Source organism: Labeo rohita, chromosome 5, assembly GCF_022985175.1.
Source record: "Labeo rohita strain BAU-BD-2019 chromosome 5, IGBB_LRoh.1.0, whole genome shotgun sequence".
NCBI classification, from domain to species: domain Eukaryota; kingdom Metazoa; phylum Chordata; class Actinopteri; order Cypriniformes; family Cyprinidae; genus Labeo; species Labeo rohita.
The window spans coordinates 15,184,708-15,203,842 of NC_066873.1; the positions used below are offsets into that span (position 1 = coordinate 15,184,708).

General features: G+C 34.9%; 1 protein-coding gene across 1 annotated transcript; it reads right to left on the bottom strand.

Annotated features, from left to right (window-relative positions):
* slc14a2 (solute carrier family 14 member 2) lies at positions 1-9,107 on the bottom strand. Its single transcript, XM_051109833.1, has 11 exons — positions 8,846-9,107; positions 7,293-7,513; positions 7,143-7,214; positions 6,824-6,992; positions 5,525-5,714; positions 5,309-5,437; positions 2,889-3,081; positions 1,657-1,804; positions 915-1,049; positions 760-809; positions 1-680 (listed from the first exon to the last, which is right to left on the bottom strand). The coding sequence occupies exons 2-11, from the start codon at positions 7,314-7,316 to the stop codon at positions 327-329; spliced, it is 1,464 nt and encodes a 487-aa protein (XP_050965790.1). The 5' UTR covers positions 7,317-7,513; positions 8,846-9,107; the 3' UTR covers positions 1-326.
* Between the last annotated feature and the right edge of the window lie 10,028 nt (positions 9,108-19,135).

Consider the following 19,135-nt stretch of genomic DNA (forward strand, 5'->3'; position numbering starts at 1 on the left):
GAAAACAACAACAAAACTATTTGACGTTTTAATTTGACATGTATCTGCCTTCCTGCCTGGAAGCTAAAAGTGCTTGTGGCTCACATACTTTAAACGTGACATGCTATTAAGAAGTGACGACAGCTGTATATTGAAACAAAATCCATGTGCATTCCTATTGTTTCTATTTCTACAGAATAGATATAGTTATATATTATTTTTTTAAATAAATATAGTCAAAAAATGCTAAATGATGTTTAGTGCATTACAGAACAATTTTCCACAGCTATTTTTGTGTTGTGTTTTCCTTCAGCAAATAAACATCATGTGAACCATTTAAGGGAAATTTATAATTGAGTTAAATTAAGTTCAATTGCCTCCGGATTCCTATCTTGACCATTTTGTGTGGTTTCCTCTTGTGGAACGTCCACACTGCAAACATCAAGACGCTTGTGTTCTTTTGTTTCCATTGCAGCCATTATTTCCTCTTTCTTCTGCTGTGATTCTACATCTTTCTCTTGATTTTTCCTTTGTTTGTCAATCCTCTCCACTTTCTTCATCTTCCAGAAGTATATCAGGTTTTTCTCAGGATAGGTGACTTTAGCGAGAGGCAGTTTATGAATGTTTTTTATCTCCGTTGTGATCAAAAGAAAAGTGAGGGCGGAGAGACAGAATGGCCAGGTGCATGCTGGGAGTCCAAACTGTTGAAAAACCACATAAAACCAATTAAAATCACACACATTTTTGTGTATTTCATATTCTGGGTTTTACGATACCTACGGTAGACATGACATTTGCGATTGCCGAGCCGAGATAGGCACAGAAGAATGCTATAGGGAAACAAGATAGTCATTTCAGTGATTTGACCATAACTGTGTAATGATATAGGAAATTGTTATTACATAATCAGGAACGAGAGAACATTTTCCACTTACCACAGGCCACAGCCAGAAGATGTGTCTGCCATGTGAGAGCGTAGAACATCCCACCAATAGCAATGCAGGCCAAAACACAGTTATAACCCCACAGGCCGAAGTAGATGTTCTGGAACGGCGCAGCAAGAGCAAGACCTGAAAGTCACAGTAAAGATGACTTAAAAGAATTGGTTCGCTATCAAAATAAAAATTTCCTCATAATTTCCTCACCCCATGTCATCCAAAATGTCTTTCTTTCTTCACTCAAAAATATTTTTTTCTGAGGAAAACATTCCAGGATTTTTCTCCATATAGTGGACTTTAATGGTGCTCAACAGGTTGAAGGTCCAAAATGAAGTTTCAATGCAGCTTCAAAGGGATCCCAGCTGAGGAAAAAGTGGTTTGTGGCTAAAAGTATATAAAATTGTATTTTTTTTAAGAAATTGAGTGATCCTTTTGCTAGATAAGAGCCTTATTTCTCGGCTGGGATTGTGTTGGGACCTTTGAAGCTGCATTGAAAATGCAATTTGGACCTTCAACCCGTTGATGCCCATTGAAGTCCACTATATAGAGAAAAATCCTGGATTGTTTTCCTCAAAGACCTAAATTTCTTTCGAACAAAGAAAGAAAGTCATCTTGGATGGCATGGAGGTGAATAAAGTATCAGAAATTTTGAATACTGGAGTGAAATAATCCTTTAATTATCAATTCTAAAATGTCTAATGCTGATGATATTTATAATTAAATATATAAATACACTTACCTGACACCATACCAACTGCTGATCCAATAGTTGCATGTGCAAATGTTATGGGTGAGGAGATGAACAATGCGACCATGAATATCCCTCCTGTCCAAGGATTGTCACACCCATATACCTGCCCAATACCCACAGGAATTGAGCAGAAGAGCTGTAAAAGAATAACAAAATGGTCAAAAGTTTGGAATAATAATGATTTTTGGCTTATTGGCTACATTTATTTCATGAAAAATACAGTAAAAAGTCCTATATTACAACGATTTTTGAAGGATCATGTGATACTAAAGAATGGAGCAATAATGCTGAAAATTCAGCTGTCATCACAGGAATATATCACATCTTTATATATATATATATATATGTATATACACACACACACACATATATATATAGAGAGAGAGAGAGAGATAACAGTTAGCAATATTAGCAATAGACATCAAAATAGACAACAGTTCTTTTAAATGGTAATAATATTTCACAATATTACTGTTTTACTGTTTTTTATTATATAAATGCAGCCTTGGTAAGCATACGAGACTTTAATAGAATAGAGTGACTTTTCCCATGTGACTGCGTAATGTGTCGAGCTAGTGCAAGATGAGCATTTGTGGTTAAAAAGTATATACATTTGTATTTTTTTTTTTTTTTTTTTTTAAAGGCTGATCGTTTCGCTAGATAAGACCCTTATCCCTCGGCTGGGATCATGTAGAGCCCTTTGAAGCTACATTGAAACTGCATTTTGGACCTTAAACCTATTGATCCTCATTGAAGTGCACTGTATGCAAAAAAAAATCCTGGAATGTTTTTTCAAAAACCTTATTTTCTTTTCGACTAAAGAAAGAAAGACAGACATCTTGGATGACATGGGGGTGAGTAAATCATCAGGAATTTTTTTTATTTTGGAAGTGAGTTAATTCTTTAAGTCACCTTTACTGTGACTTTCAGGTCTTGCTCTTTAATATAATAAACTTTTATGAGATTTAACCAGCCTTATATGACATTCAATCTGAGCAGATCATTTTGAATTTCCTGGTAGATTGAATTTCACAGTGTCAGTTACAGTATCTTGTGACAAATCTGCTCTCTTCACTGTCATGTGACATCAATCTAGAAGATTCCTAAACAGAACTGTTACATAAACGCTTCTTGTTTAGGGGACGTGGCTGCTTATCAAGATGCAAATTTGGGACAGATTTCCGTTCTAAAATCTTTCATTTTCACTTGCTAGCTCTTACCTTAGAATACTCCAGCTCAGACCATGTCAGGTTATGCATGGATTTGCGTGGCTGGAAGAGAACCTGAGGAAAGTGGTGATTGTAGTGGCCTGTGGCCACCATATGGAGACACACTAGTATGTTAAACGGGAGGGTGAAAACAGGCAGGTCCCACCGACTGTTGATGGAAGCCAAGGCACTGGACACTATGGGACTGGAGAAAACAACACTGTTAGGATTATATAATTCAGCAGTGATCCTAAATTAGTGGTTCATAATAGGGAAAAATCATTCAAATGATAAAATGCAACTATATAATCATGTATAGTTTGCAAAATGAATAGGAAATAGGAGCAGGTGAATGAGGAGGAAATGCTTCACATTTCAAGGAGGTGTAAAGGGGTGTGTGACCAATCAGATTCATGCCTGCTAGGCAGATGGCTAATTTGCATAAAACAAAACTATGCAAGGTAAAATATATATTTGGATCACCACTAGATCTAAAGTAAAAGACTAAGTCTAAAGTAAAAAGCAAAACTATTTGAGAACCACTCGTCTAGACTAGCCTTGTGTAAAATGCCAGCCAGCATGACTAACTAATATTTATGTAAATACAATCTGATTTTCAAGTCATTTTGTGCATACATAACCCCATAAGGAAAAGATAAAAATCTAAAAATAGATGTTCATTTTTTTACATTCCTTTCCATATGACAAATCTTCTGTAACTCAATCATATGACAGTCTTCGACTGATGGAACATTCCATGCGAGTATGTCGCAGTTTTTGAAGAATCTAAATTCCTCACATTTTAATGGTAGCTTCTATTTGCAGTGCAAAATACTGCTATTTTTACTTAGTGTAAAAAGCATCTATCGCTAAGAAAATATGCCATTTACACATAAATGCAAACAGCGATAGATGCTATTTACACTGAGTGCAAATAGCAACATATTCTATTTACACTACGCAGACATAGCAGTATGTTTGCAAAAATATTAGATACTATTTATACTACTTAGTGCAAGTGGCAGATATTTGCACCTCAGTGTTGTAATACATTATAAAACAGCATTCAATAACGTGTTGAGTGTAAATTATAATTTTTATTAAAATTAAATGGATGCCGACTTGGGACAATAATGCTCTTCCTACACACACCCCTAACCGATAAACACATGTGAGGCACTTTATTTTACACTTTTCAATTATTCCTTTCATTTTATTGAAAATTAATGCCTTTCTGATCTGATTTATGATGTGAAAAGGAAGAAGTTCAGCAAAAGGCAGATTCGAACTCGGGTTCTGCTATGCAATTTATTACCTGTGCCACTAAAGCTGCTGATTAGCTTGTGTCTTTTTTTCAAATTTGTCATCCTTTCCTATCAAAATGCTTGTTATGGAAGCAAAATTTTAGAAAATCAAACCTGATTTTTTACGATGGATGAATGTTTCGGAGGCAGTGTGTAAATGTGAATGATACAATGTAAGTTTGTATTTTTTTTTAACGTGTGAAAATTTCAGACAAGAATTTCGGACCTTATTTGCACTTAATATAAATAAGCACTATGTATCTGAATCCTTCCTTAAAGCTTCCCTAAAACCAGTCATAAGGGTCAATTTGTTGAAATTGAGATTTACACATCTTCTGAAAGCTGAATAAATGCTTTCAATGGATGTATGGTTTGTTAGGATAGGACAATATTTGGCCGAGATACAACTATTTGAAAATCTGTAATCCGAGATGCAAAAAAAAAAAAAAAAAATCAAAATACTGAGAGTTGTCTAAATGAAGTTCTTAGCAATGCATATTACCAATCAAAAATGAATTTTTGATATATTTATGTTAGAAAATTTACTAAATATCTTCATGGAACATGATCTTTACTTAATAACCTAATGATTTTTTTGCATTAAAAAAAATTGACGATTTTGACACATACAGTGTATTTTTGGTTATTGCTACAAATATACCCGTGCTACCTAAGACTGGGTTTGTGGTCCAGGGTCACGTTTATAAAATCTGAGTGTATTTTAAAACATGAGGCATCATAGTCTTGCCAATTTGTAAATGGTTACAAAGAAAAACTAGGCACCGTAGACAAAACAACTGAGGATGACACACTACGAGACTATCAAGTTGTTCCAAATACAACTCATGCAGAAACATGCAGCTCGTTGATAGGGGATGCATGATCTGTGTTTAAAAATTAGTTCAAAATATTAATGTTTGATATACATCAACTGGATAGATTCATAGTCTAAAGATAAAAAAGTCTATGTCGAACACACTGCAGGATTTTCTGTGAATTCCATCAGCTACGACTACCCAGTATCTCCAGACTGGGGTCGATTTATCAAGACCTTTATTTCCTTTATTGAGACAAATCCAAATTAGTCATGACGCATGAATGAACCGAACAGCTGAGAGATGAACTCACCATGCCATTGACATGAAAATGTTGGGAAGCAGCAGCCACCAATACCAATCTCCTGCATTCGAGAAAACCGCCATCAGAAGACCAACCAAGATGCCGTTATATCCGTACAGGCCATTTGCGATCGCACCTCTGAGGGAAATACGGTATAACAATGAAACCTTGCTCAAACATTTAGAGCATCAAATGTAAAAGCACTATAAGTCATCCCCTAAATACCTGTTCTGACCAAGGATGAGGGCAGAAACTGTTGCAAACAAAGTGCCAACAAAACCATTGAGCGCCCACCATCGGTTCTGCAGAATCAATCCAGCAAAGATGATCAGTCCACTGAGAGGATTGTTCACAAACATCACCTGAGCAGCTCCCCGTAGCACCCAGTCCAGAATCTGAAGCAGGATAAACTGCCCTGAACAGGGTAAATAAGTGAACGAACATGATCGGTACAAAGAAAATCTCCATAGAGGTTTGCACAGACGTTCGAAAACAAAACTGTATTTATGTTATGAAATACTGTGACTGCTACTACACTACTGCTATTAGTCTGCATATCCATGAGTGTGTGTTTTGTAATTATCACAGGTCATTAAAATTGCACTACTGTTGAAGTCAAAAGTTTACAAAAGTTTAAAATGTTAATTATTTTAACAAAATAAGAGGGATCATACAAAATGCATGTTATTTTTTATTTAGTACTGACCTGAATAAGATAGTCCCTTGTTTGTCCTGAACAATTAAACTGCCTGCTGTTCTTCAGAAAAACCCTTTAGGTCCCACAAATTCTTTGATTTTCCAGCATTTTTGTGTATTTGAACCTTTTCCAACAATGACTGTTTGATTTTGAGATCCATCTTTTCCCACTGAGGACAACTGAGGGACTCATATGCAACTATTGCAAAAGGTTCAAACGCTCACTGATGCTCCAGAAGGAAACACAATGCATTAAAAGCAGAGGGTGAAAACTTTTGAACAGAATGAAGATGTGTACATTTTTCTTATTTTGCCTAAATATCATATTTTTTACATTTAGTACTGCCCTTCAGAAGATACTTACATGTTTCCTAGAAGGCAAAATAAGTTAAATTTACCCTGATTTTCAATTTCAAAAAGTTTCACCGCCCAGCTCTTAAAGCATTGTGACTTCAACTACATGTCAACAGACTGCATGTATTAATTTTAATAAGAGCATATTGTTTTTTAGTCGGGTGTGGATCACTCATTATCCACCTTCCTAGACGCAAAGTGTCAGTATGTAACCTCTAACAAATTTCCACTGGTTTACAAGTAGCAGAACTGTTTCAGAAAGACACAAGTGTTGAAATATCTTTGTTGTTTAGTCATCGTTGTTGTGAAAGAAACAGAAATGTTTAGTTGGGATATAGAACAAGGCTTTTCCCTACTTGATTACCTTATTGATCATTTTACACTCTCTAACTCAAAACTCAATGCTGAATCAATTTTCTCGTTTTCGTTCTTTCTAAATTTGGCTCTTCTGTTTAATCTAGTTTGCTCTTGTACCTTTCATCCATTCTCCGAACACTGCCATGTCTCCAGCGATGTATGAGACCCATTGCATAAGCTTTTCTTTAAACCTCTGACGTGAATTTGGCCTCTCGGGTCCCTGCGGCTGCTGTTTCTTCTGTGCTGTAGTTTCACAGACTGGATTTGCCATGAGTGGTTGCAGCTCCTGTAAATGTTAACAGGTTTCAATGGTACAATAATGGTAGTGATCAAAAAAAGTCTGATGTTCTTTGCAGGGGGTGTTTACATTCCTCTGGAGCAATACGGACCGGATTTTCCTTTTTTCCCCAAAAGACAAACACAGGAAACATCTCACCTTTGTGTTTTGAGCGCTGGGATACTGTGAAGTCGAAGTTCTGCAAAGATGTGGGACATTCAGTGGGCCACCCTTGAAATAAAGAAATATTATCTATTAGATTTAATACAAACATCACCAGATTGTGTGAGAAAGAAGGAGCATATGTACCTTAGTGAGTTGTGTTCCAGGCATATATGAGGCCAATTATAGGCGCAAAAATCCATAAAGTCGCAGCTCTGATGGTTTTATAGTGTTGGGCTGCATGCATTGCTCCTCCTCTATTCAAGTCGCGCTGATGCAAAAGAGTGATAAAGCTTCCTCTCATTCCCTCTGCATTCCTTTGACATACACTTCGGTCCTTTCGGAGTTGCTTGAGCAGGTTTCTGTCACTAATTTAGATTTTTTATTTCACTCTGATTAACTGTTATAGCTACAAAGTTGTGAAAAATGCATTGGGTCTGATCAATATTAAACTGCTGATGCTTTTCATATGCTGTTTCTGAATAACTAAAACAAAGTTTAAAAAGCTAATCACACAAATATGGATTAACTCATTAGTCCTTGAGGCAAATCGCAGCTTGCCAATCAGCTGAGTCGGAAAAAAACAAAAGAGCCTCTGTTGTTCAGACCACTGGCAGTTCTGTTTGACAAGTGCATTTGTGAGACGTAACTGCGTCAAACAGGAGACCTGCAGCACAGCTTTCTTAACATTTCCGTTCAAAAAGTTCAGGGTTTGTATGATTTTTTTATGTTTTTGAAAGAAATCTTGTATGCTCACCAAGTCGTGTGTTTAATCAAAATACAGCAAAATACCTCTATTGAGGTATGTTATTACAGTTCAAAACTATCATTTTCTATTTTAAATATATATTAAAATTTAATTTGAACAATTTCATTTAATTTCATGTAATAAAATTTTAAGTTGCATTTTCTGTATGTACTGGCTTTTATAGATGAATAAAAGTCTTAATTTCTTAAAAAATAAATAAATAAATAAATAAAGCCCTACTGACCACATATTTTGAATACTAGTGAATCTGATTCTGAAACACTGATAGAGATTTGATCCAAGTTTCAGTGATGGCCAGTGTTTTAAATACTAAAAGTGTCCTTTGTTAAAGTCAACAGTGGCCATGTAACTATTCACTGATACTCATCTGTGGAATGTGAGAATGTTAAACAACAGACATGTGAAAGTTAAGCAATAGACAGGTTTCTTAAAAGGTGGGGCATTTATACCAAGCACAGCTATAATAATTAAAATTAGGGATAGCTAAATTTAAAAAAAACATTTTTTTTTTCTCATGTTATTTGCTGTTCAGCTGGATTTTTTAACAGTTGACATCAGAGGGATGCCTCACGGGCCAACAAGCCAGGCTGTTTTTTAAACATCATGTATCACAAAGACATTTTAAGTACAAGTGAAGTGTGTTTATATTATATTGCAAACCAGGCCTATTGATACTGCAAATGATGGATTAATTTCCCTTAATTTATTTGTTTACATTTATTCAGATCATCTTGAAATCTTAACTCAGATTTACTGTAGTTTCCTTAAAAAACAGGATGAGGAATTGCTCAATAGTATTTGCTATTGCAAACAAACATCAGGGTCACAGCACACTTGTCTAGCTAAATGTTGCATGAATCTAAACAGTCACAGCAGAAAATACAAATGTGTGACAAAACGGTAATAGTAAACTGAGAAAAAAAGGATCTACCTGATTTCCCTACAGTCATGTTGTGACAGATCAAACTGTTAGCGTAGCACTCTTAGCCAGCATGTGATAGGACTTTCTATTTTTGCCATGATCTCAGATGGGAAGTCTAGCAGGTCAAAGTCACAGAAAAGGAGCAACGCCAAATGTCCAAGTTGGTCCGGTGCGTAGATCCAGAAAAAACATGGAGCAATCAAACAATCAAGATCCGCACACAGTCATATACCAGGCTTATACCTCTTCAAAAAATCTTTATTAAACCTTTGCACAGTTATTGCACAATTTGCATGTGTTTTTATGACCTCTGATGCAGCATTTAATAAAGATTTTTTGAAGAGGTATAAGTCTAGCAGGTCAAACAGATGTTTTACCGAGACTGTTGTGCAACATTTCTCATATTCACTGAAAAAATGTACAAAATATTATATATGTCATTTTGGTCATTCACTCTTCATTTCTTAATATTTCCCACTAGGACAATGTGTTCACTGATCTATGCTACTTCTAAAGTTACAACGTTTATTTGTTTTTCTATATTTTCTGAATAATGTTATCTATTTATTTGTTATATTGTTAGTTTTTGTTTTCTTCTTTTTTTAAGAAGACCATTAATAAAAGCAGAGACTATTTGGAATAAGTGCCAATCGTGATAAGTGAAACTAGGTGAGAATAGCAATATTTTCTTAGCATGAAGTGTGTAAGTGTCTATTTGCATTTAGTGTAAATAGTTGTTAGAATCTATTTGCATTTAGTGTAAACAGTGCCAAATACTTACATTGTACATTGTAAAACAGTATCCAATAGGGGTGTGTAATATTAACAAAAAATATATATATATCAATTTAGTTGTTTTTCCAAGAAAATAATGGATTGTCTTAACCGTAACTTCGAAACCCCCTGGAGAAACCAAGGCAGAACACTGTATAACACCAGTTACCGCTCTTATTCTTTGTTTAGAACGCTCAAATTGAGTTACCGCGTTCTGCCTTTGTATAGCTGCACGTCAATATAAGGTTACGGTGCCGACTTGGAGTTATGCGGTGTTCTGCCTTTGTTTTACTATCCATTAAAGTCTGCCGCATTTTAATTACGGTGTAACTTGTATACTTTCATATATCTGATCTGTCACTAAAGCACTGGACAAGCGAATTATTAGATAGATAGAGATCGGCCAAACAGCTCATAATAACGCACTGTAAAGAGGTATTTTGGCAACAATATGTAATCGTGAATAATCTTTAAAGATTTTTTATTCAGCAGGCTGTCACTTCTAGTTGGACACGTGTGAAATCGAATGCCGTAGTATGTAGCATGATCAATAATAAAATTAGTAGACTACTAACTGTTCGCAATTACATCCATATCCAATCTTTTCTTGTAAGCAGATAAAATTAATCCACAAGCATTCTGGCCATTCCTGCTTGCTGCCATTCATATTAATCCACAAGTACTTCTTTTAGCTTAGGCTATTTCATTCAAAATGGGGGAAAATATTTTCGATTTGAATCCCATTTCCTGCATTTCCATACATTACAAACTCAACTGACTGGCTTCTCTCCTGTATAATTTCATGCCTCTTCAGACCTTAGGACTGTACATGAATTATGAGCTTCTAGAACATTTGACCTCCTAGAGATCGTTTTACAGATATAAATGAAAACAGTATAAATTAAAAATAGTCTAAATAAAAAATAGTCTATTAAGTCCAAACAGTAAGTGCAGCCACAATCAAAGTAGGCTAGGCTACTCTCTCAATATTCAAAGGGCAAATAGAGACCAAGATTAATTTTTCAAGCATGATACAGAACATTTTACAATACGACATTATTTTAACAAACGAATTTGAAAGTGTCCCCTGTGGAAATTACGCCCCTGACTTAAAGTGTTATTGAAATGTAATGTAATGCAATTTTGTATGTAATTTTGGGTGGAGCTGTACTGTAAATAACTTTTGCGAACAGACTATTTGCACTGTGCAAAGAGAAACTTTGATTAAGAAAACACGATAAGGTTGGCACCGAGAGCCTTGTGGGCAGAGCGTCGATATATAGCGCCATTGCGCTACAGGCATCCCAAGTTTGGCCCTGTCCCAAATCCAGTGTTGGGGAAAGTTTCTTTTAAAAGTAATGCATTACATTTTTGCGTTACTCCTTGAAAAAGTAGCTAATTACGTTACTTAGTTGTGGAAAGTAATGCATTACGTTACTTTTGCGTTACTTTTTAAATCTGGGCAGGGCATGCTTCTTTGTTTTTAATATAAAACAATTCTAATGTAAAAGCCAAAAGTGAAATGAATTTGCCTCAGGCTGAAAGAAAATTACATTTATGCAGGAGATCACTCTTCAGCTATTAAAAAATGAAGCACAAATGTTAGTTTATCTGAAGTAAATTTTGCTTATTAGTATGGTTGAATTGCATCATCAAAGGTCAGCAGCAAAGACACTGGTTAATAAAATGGACTTAAATACATAAAGGATATTTGTTTTATTTAACATGTTTAATTATATTTAATTATTAATTCTGAGTTTGCATTTCACTGTTTTTATTCATTTTGAGGAATACTGAATCTCTTTTTTGTGAGTGAGATGAATTAATGCATGTTCACATTTAGTCTAGAATACAGTAACATCATGTTTACTCCCAATTTCCCGACATGAGACTTGTCAATAAATAAATGGGGGAAAAAACTAACTGGCGTTACTTATTTGAAAAAGTAGCTCAGATATTTTCTTAGAAATTCAAAAGTAATGCGTTACTTTACTAGTTACTTGAAAAAAAAGTAATATTATTACTTGCGTTACTTGTAATGCGTTACCCCCAACACTGCCCAAATCACACCATAAACCCTCGCATTCCTCCTCTAAAAACACCAAAAATAAATCTTTAAAAAAAAGGATAGAATACAGGTGAAGTGAGACAACTAGTAAAATAGCTGAATCAACTTTAATCATAATTAAGCTATAGTAAATCAGCAGTAAACTGACACATTGTTATTATGCATTTTATTTATAATATGTAAAAACAAATATTTTTTTATCAAAAACTGTAAGAATAAAGGTGATTGCCAGTACACCTGCACATTTTGGGGATTTGAGGTGTTAGGTAGTACTAAAATGTCTTCAATGTGTATCTGTCTAGTATTATGTTTAAAAAAAAAATCTATTCATTCTATGTTCTCGGATAACGATTTCAATGAAAGGCATTTTGACTATTATTTGAAAAAATATATATATTTTAAAGGATTTAAAAGCCACTTTAATTCCTGTGGCCTAAAATTAAAAATGACCAGTTATAAATGTATATATAAATATATAGACCGTTGACTATTTATGACTATTTCAAGAAAAACTAAAACTAAAACATTAAAGCTGAGTAGAAAATAGCAGATGCACATTTACCTGTTGAGAATAGGCCCAAAGTACTTATTTTCTATCTTTAAATGATTTTTCCTCTATTTTTGTCCTCTGTGTTCCCTGCTACCAAGACTTAACAGCGATGACTGTAGAAAGATAAATGGTCACAAACAAATTACTCAAATAATGAGAGATCTTCAAGTGCCCTTGGCAGTGTTCTCTTTTTCTCTCTATGGGTGAATCACAACTGTAATAAAAATCCACTGCAATTACTGTTGTTTCCTGTACCTGTGGGAATTAAAACTGCTAGTATCCTATGAAAAAAGCAGGATGTAGGCCTGCTGAATTTCCATTGCCAATTATTTGATTGAATTAATACAAAAGTTGTCTTCATTTCCTCCTTAAAACAAGATGCACAGCTCCACCTCCAGGCAGGACAGAAGAATGACCCCTCACAGGGAATCGGCACCTACTAAACACAGGAGGGCAGAAGAGGAACACGTTTAATGCTGGGATCAAGCTTGTGAGGTATGTTGTGCTTTCACATCTAAAGCCACATAAGAACATGTTACTCAAGAAAAGAACACTAATTTTATTACCATCCTCTTGGAAGGAAGATCCCCTTTGCTTTGTGTTTTTTCAAAGCTGACGGTTAATGCATTTCTTGATTTTAAGCCAAAAGAAGAGTATTAAAACAGACTGTCCAGCTTACAAATGTCTATTCAGTGAATTACATATGTACAAACCTGTAGTCCCAGATCAGCAATGCCTCCAGAGAACAGCACTACAAGACCATTCATCTCTGCATATGTGTATTATTTTAATCCAACTAAAGTCAATTGAATTTGATACATCATGACACTCAATAACAGGAATGCAAGTTTTCATTTTTTAAGAGAGGGTTTGGCAGGCAACGTGATGAGATTTCCATATGGAAGCCCAGCTTTAAGAGCAAGCGTGATATTCTGTTCAGACAATTATACAAACAATAGGAGATTGGGGTTAATTCATAATTAACTGAACTTGCTTGTCATTTTTTCAATCATGCACTGGACTTCAACCAATCCAATTTTTCTCATGTCTGACTCAAGCTTGAAAAAAAATCAATTAATTGAAGAAAATGCCTGAATCCAGATTTTTTTTTTTGTTCACAAAACCATCACAGTTAACCGAATTGAAAACACGTGTTGGGTAAACTGCTCTCCCTAATTTCTAACAGGCAATTTACGTATCGTGAAATGAGGAAAACATGCGCTTCTTCCTAATAATATAGCATATAATACTGTATTGGATTTTGCCAACTGTCTTAAAATAACCAATAATTATTTTGGAGTAGGAAATGAGGATATAAATTCTACAGCTTTTTGCGGAGCTGCACATCAAAATGTGAATTCCTCTAGTGTCAGTGCCAGAGTGTTGCATTGCAGACAGTCAGACCACCTGCGCAAGCACTTACATATTGCCCAAAAGCAGTAGTCGAACTGCCAGTAGCTCCAGAGAATGAATAATCCTGACTGGCCACATTTGCATTGGCAAATTTCTGCCATTGTATTGAAATTACCAACCAGTGGCAACCAGTACAACCTGAACAAACTAGTCACTAACACAAAACTAGTGCACAAAAAGGTGAGTATGAACTCACAAGAAGATAAAAATGGAACAGACCTGAGGGAGAAATCCTGATAGAGAGCATGATGTTCTCATTTTGTTTTATTCTAAAAGAACCCATTCGAATTTTCCTTGTAAAAACAAGTCAAATTCATGTAAAGTGATTCCTGGACTATAAAACGCCCAAGTCTGCAATGGAAGCTAAATCATCTAGATTTAGTGATAGGAAACGGCTAAAAGTGAGACTGAAGTTCTTTAAGGTCAAGTCCCGAAGACTACATAAACCACAGGTGGAGGTTCGCAAATCCTTGTAATTCACAATACCGTCATTGACGGATCTGTCAAGTCATTAGTCAGTGTCAAAGGCGAGCGGAGCGACATTTACTCTCTCGTGTCTACACAACTGTCCCTACATTCCATATACAATAGGTTGGCTATATATGGCCAACTACCTTACTCACACTAGGATGCAGACAGCCAAAGGAGCAGAAGTGGTTTCCAGATGTTGACACAGACAGACAGTAATTGGAGTTTGTGATGGCTTCCAGCTGCCATGGAACACAGCCAGTGAATTCTCCAAAGGGAGTGAATGTTCTGTGCCATAACTCACACAGCAAGGTTTACAATAATAATAATAACATACTTTGCCATCTTGTGGGGGGAAAAAAATGACATAGTGATTGCATTTTTTTTTTTTTTTTTCTGCACCTAAAGCTCTTGAGAGGTGCGTGGACAAGAGCTGATAGTGCTGACTGGAACAGTATTTATATCAATAACACTTTTTGGTCCCAATGTTTCCCAATTTTAGAACAGCACAAGTTGTACTCTTATCTTAAGTCTCAGCATGCTTTATGCATTTGGCAGAGGCTTACATTAAGGTATACATTTTATCAATTCATGCATTCCATTAGAGTTGAACCCAAGAGCTAGTGTCATGCTCTACTGTTACAGGAGCTATGGGAATCCAAATACATATTACTGGCTGTTCTTTTACATTTAATATAATATATAACATTCAGTGATGCATGCAAATATATATTCATACAAGTTAATGTTGCAATGAAAAATATTTTGCCTTTTAGTCCAATGTTTGAAGTTGGTTAAAAACACCTACGGATGTTTTCTCCAGTGGTTTTTGAGCATCTCGCATGACGTCTTTGAAAACACATCTGCTGTTTGCTTGTCAAAGTGACTGTAAGTGACTATTTGTATAAGATTTCCCAACGGTCACAATGCCAATAATTCTCTTCTCAACATCTACTAATGCACAAAAGAGAGTTGTAGAGTACATGGCAAGGGCAGGTTTAATGATATTCATATGCAAAATTATGAAACAGCTCCTAGATTAACACTTTGCCTTTAAGCTTTTACATTCCAAGTAAAAATTGCAAACTTCACCTGGCCTGCTCCTTATGTCATTCCAAACATTTCTTTAAGCCTGTTTCCATAATAAAAAATTAATTAATTAATTAAATAATAAATAATAGCAAATAAGATTAAAATAAAAATATAAAACAATAATAATTTTAAAAATGTAATTGAGATTTGTAATCTCACAATTTGGATTTTTCACATCACATTTCGCATTTTGTCTAAATTCTGAGATATAACTCAGAACTGCAAGCTTTAAATGTAGAATTGCAAGATTAAAGGCACAATTACCTTTTTATTTTTTTATTCTGTGGTGGACAAAAAAAATAAAAAATAAAAAACAACAACTGTGAGATGTAAATTCAGTCAGGATTGTGATGTGTAAACTCAGGAAAAAAATCAGAATTGCAAAAAATCTGAACTGGAATTGCAAAATTTTACATTTTGCATTTTTTATTTCTTTCAGAACTGTGATAAAGGCTGAACTGTAAGATATCAGCCAAATTGTGAAAAATAAACTTGCAGTTCCGGGAACTGTGAAATAAACGTAATTACCTTTATTATTATTATTATTATTATTATTATTATTATTATTATTATTATTATTTATTTATTTGTTTGTTTGTTTAATTCCATGGCAGAAATGGGCTTCCGTACACTGTAAAAAACAATTTGTTGAGTCAACTTAAAATAATTTGTAACCTGGCTGCCTTAAAAAAGTTCAGTCAACTCAAAAAAGTTTATTCAACTTGAAATGTTCAATTATGCTAAGTGACAACTTAGATATTTGAGCTGAATCAACTTAAAATTTTAAGGCAGCTGGGTTACTTACCCATCTGTTAAGTTTAGCCAACACAAATATCTAAGTTGTTACTTAGTACAACTTAACATTTCAAGTTGACTAAACTTATTTTAGTTAACTGAACCTAAAATTTTAAGGCAGCAGGGTAACAAATTATTTTAAGCTTACTCAACAATTTTTTTTTTTTTTACAGTGTAGTAAATTATTTTTTAATTTCATAATTTTCAAAATTGGGTGTACTGTCCAGCAACAATAGTTATGTGTTTTTGCAGTTATAAAAGCTTCACATTTCTAATATTTAACAACAGTAGCGTTATTAAATTTGAACACCTAATGACAAATAAAATGGGACAATGCATAAAGGCACACCAGATGTGTTATATTTTGTCATATTTCATGTAGTCATTTGACACACTGTAACATGTAAACCTGAAATGAATAAACACTTAGTAGTAGCACTACACCTTCTAATCTGGTCTACTTTACTTTGCAGTGAACACGGGGCCTTGACGATTAACGCTGCACCTCTGATTAATCACAAAAACCTGCGTTGTATCCTCACACTGGCAGTTTGAGGGGCAATGGTTGGAAACCCTTAACACTGACATAGACCAGATGTTGGCAACATCCCCAGTTTTACTCTAAATGAAATGGCGGCAAACAGCCAACAACCTGAGCTGCTTTCACTATGAAATTATATGTTTACAATAATGTGCTATTGCTGGGGCACAGGAGTGCAGTTTCTCAAGGAGCGGGAAAATGAAACCAGCTGTGAATAGTCAGGAACAGTTTGGGTACGGATAAAAAATCTGATGTTCTGACGGGTAGACAGAAGACGCTTTTCATTAATGTGGCAAGCTCTGGATCTTTAGGGTTTCAGGTTACGTTTTTTTTTATTTGTTTGCTTGTTTTGTACCTTATTATTTTCAGTATGCACTTTCATGCCCAGCATTTTTAAAGGAATATCCTGGGTTTAATAGAAGTTAACCTCAACTGACACAATGTGTGACACCACTACCAAAAAAAAAAAAAAACCACACATTAATTCTTCTGTATTAATATTATTTTATTATCATAAGGGGCCAAGCACCAAAGGTGCATAGGCACCTATTGTATCCGTGTTATTGTTCTTCTTCAGCTCAAATCTATGGCGCCCATAGAACTGCTTTGCAGGAAAGTAATGACAATTGGCACACATATAGAGGACAGTCTCAACATTAACCATACCAAGTTTGGAATCTCTAACTCAAACTCTCTAGCGCCACCAACAGTTCAATTTTGGACATATGTTTATGGCAATAACTTTTGAACCATAAGGTTTAGAAGCAAAATCCTTGATTCCTCTTTTCCTCTGATTCCTTGGCTACTGCCCAATCCACACCAGAATTCTAACAGCCAAAATTTATCACAATTTTTAGTTTAAAAACACATTTTTTTCGAACTTGTCCTAGATGGTTTGTCTGATTTTCACCAAAATTGGCTCAGGTCAACTTCAGACCATGCTGGCAAAAAGTTCAAGTTGATTAGTCAAACCGTTCTTGAATAACAAATTTGATGAAGAGCACACCGAAATGGACATGAGGCTATATCTTCACAATGCTTTAAAGTATTGAGACCAAACTTGGTGTGTGTCATAATAACCATAACCTGAGACTTTCTGCTTAGTTTTAGCACCTAGTGGTAAGAAAGATATGAAAAATGGCTGTTTTTCCTTATAACTTTAAATGGTTTGGCCAAAAATCACAAAACTGTCCCTTCAGTAGGGCTGGGCGATATGGCAAAAAATTAAAATCTTGATTTTTTTTTTTTTTTTTTTTCAAATGTTTGACCCATTCTCAGTTTTTGTTTTTGTTTTTTTACTTGAAAATGTAACTACAGCATGATTCAAGTAAAAGAAGTTCTAGTTAAAGAAAACTCTATTCCAGGTGCACCACACATGAAGTATGTTAAACAAATCACTTGTTAAATATCTTTGCAGAAAAGATCATTAACTACAACTATATCTTGTACAAACTTCTATTTTAAATATTATATGTTAAGAAATAATACGAGGAAAATGCTTTTTAAAAAATCTCAAAAGTCAAGGTAATTCAAATTCAAAATGACTGAAGGTATAACACCAGTAGACTATTATTGACTGTTGTGTAAAAACAATGAACAGCAGCTTTCAGCCTGTCACCATGATGCAAACATGAAATATCAGACCTACAGTAGTAGTTCTTCACAGGTTTTTTTATTCAGTTACACTGCTTTTCCTTAGTTCTTTTCTATGTAAACATGGACGCGTTTGACTGTTGCACTCATGTCTCTTGCAATGGCTCTTGCATGAAACGGCACTATAAAAACGCGGTGCTCAAGTTCAAATAAGTTCACTGTCACCTTCTTGCATGTTTTTCCTTTTCCACTGCCCGTGTCGCATCTTTGTCAACACAAAAGCACATTCTCTGTGAATGGCACCTAGCGATATGAGTGTGTTATATGTGAGGTGTTAATCACATGTGCCGACATGCAGTTGGATCATATTTTTCTCTTAACTGTTATCATTGACATATTGTCAAAGTGGCTAATTCCAACGGTTTTTAATATTTCTACTCAAAACCAGGACTTCTCGAATTATAAAAAATAAAATCGTGGCAAAACATTACTTTTGAATTCATCTATAAAATCTGAAAAATCGCACAGCCCTACTCTTCAGATTCAGTGCAGCATGCCGATTTGAACCAACATCCAATTTTCCCATGTCAGCGATTTTGGGAGTCGACAATTCAAATTATGTATAAAATGCTACATTTGTCACGCCATTAGCCTTGTGTCACGAGTTCGAATCCTGGCTCGAGGACCTTTCCCGATACCGCTCTCTTCTTTCTCTCCCACTTCGATTTCCTGTCTTCTCTATGCTGTCGTATAACAATAAAAGCTAAAAAAAGCCTAAATAAATCTTAAAAACAAAATGCTATATTTTACGAATGAATTCACATATCGTTAAGGAACTCGGTATGTGTCTTCAGCACCATGCCATGATGGTACTCAAAAAGTTTTGGGGCAGCGTCACCTTGTGGTCAGAAGTCATAATGAAATTTCTAAAAATGCTAATAATTTTTGCTGCATCAAAGACTGACACGGAAGAAAAGAAACTGTTGAATAAAGTCATTATTTTTG

Excerpts from the sequence above, each read along its gene's own strand:
- slc14a2 (XM_051109833.1), bottom strand. The coding sequence starts at position 7,316 with ATGCCTGGAACACAACTCACTAAG. Across the intron at positions 5,715-6,823 it reads GTTCGGAGAATGGATGAAAG|GGCAGTTTATCCTGCTTCAG; the intron begins GTACAAGAGCAA and ends TACCCTGTTCAG. Across the intron at positions 3,082-5,308 it reads ATTTTCATGTCAATGGCATG|TCCCATAGTGTCCAGTGCCT; the intron begins GTGAGTTCATCT and ends TGTTTTCTCCAG.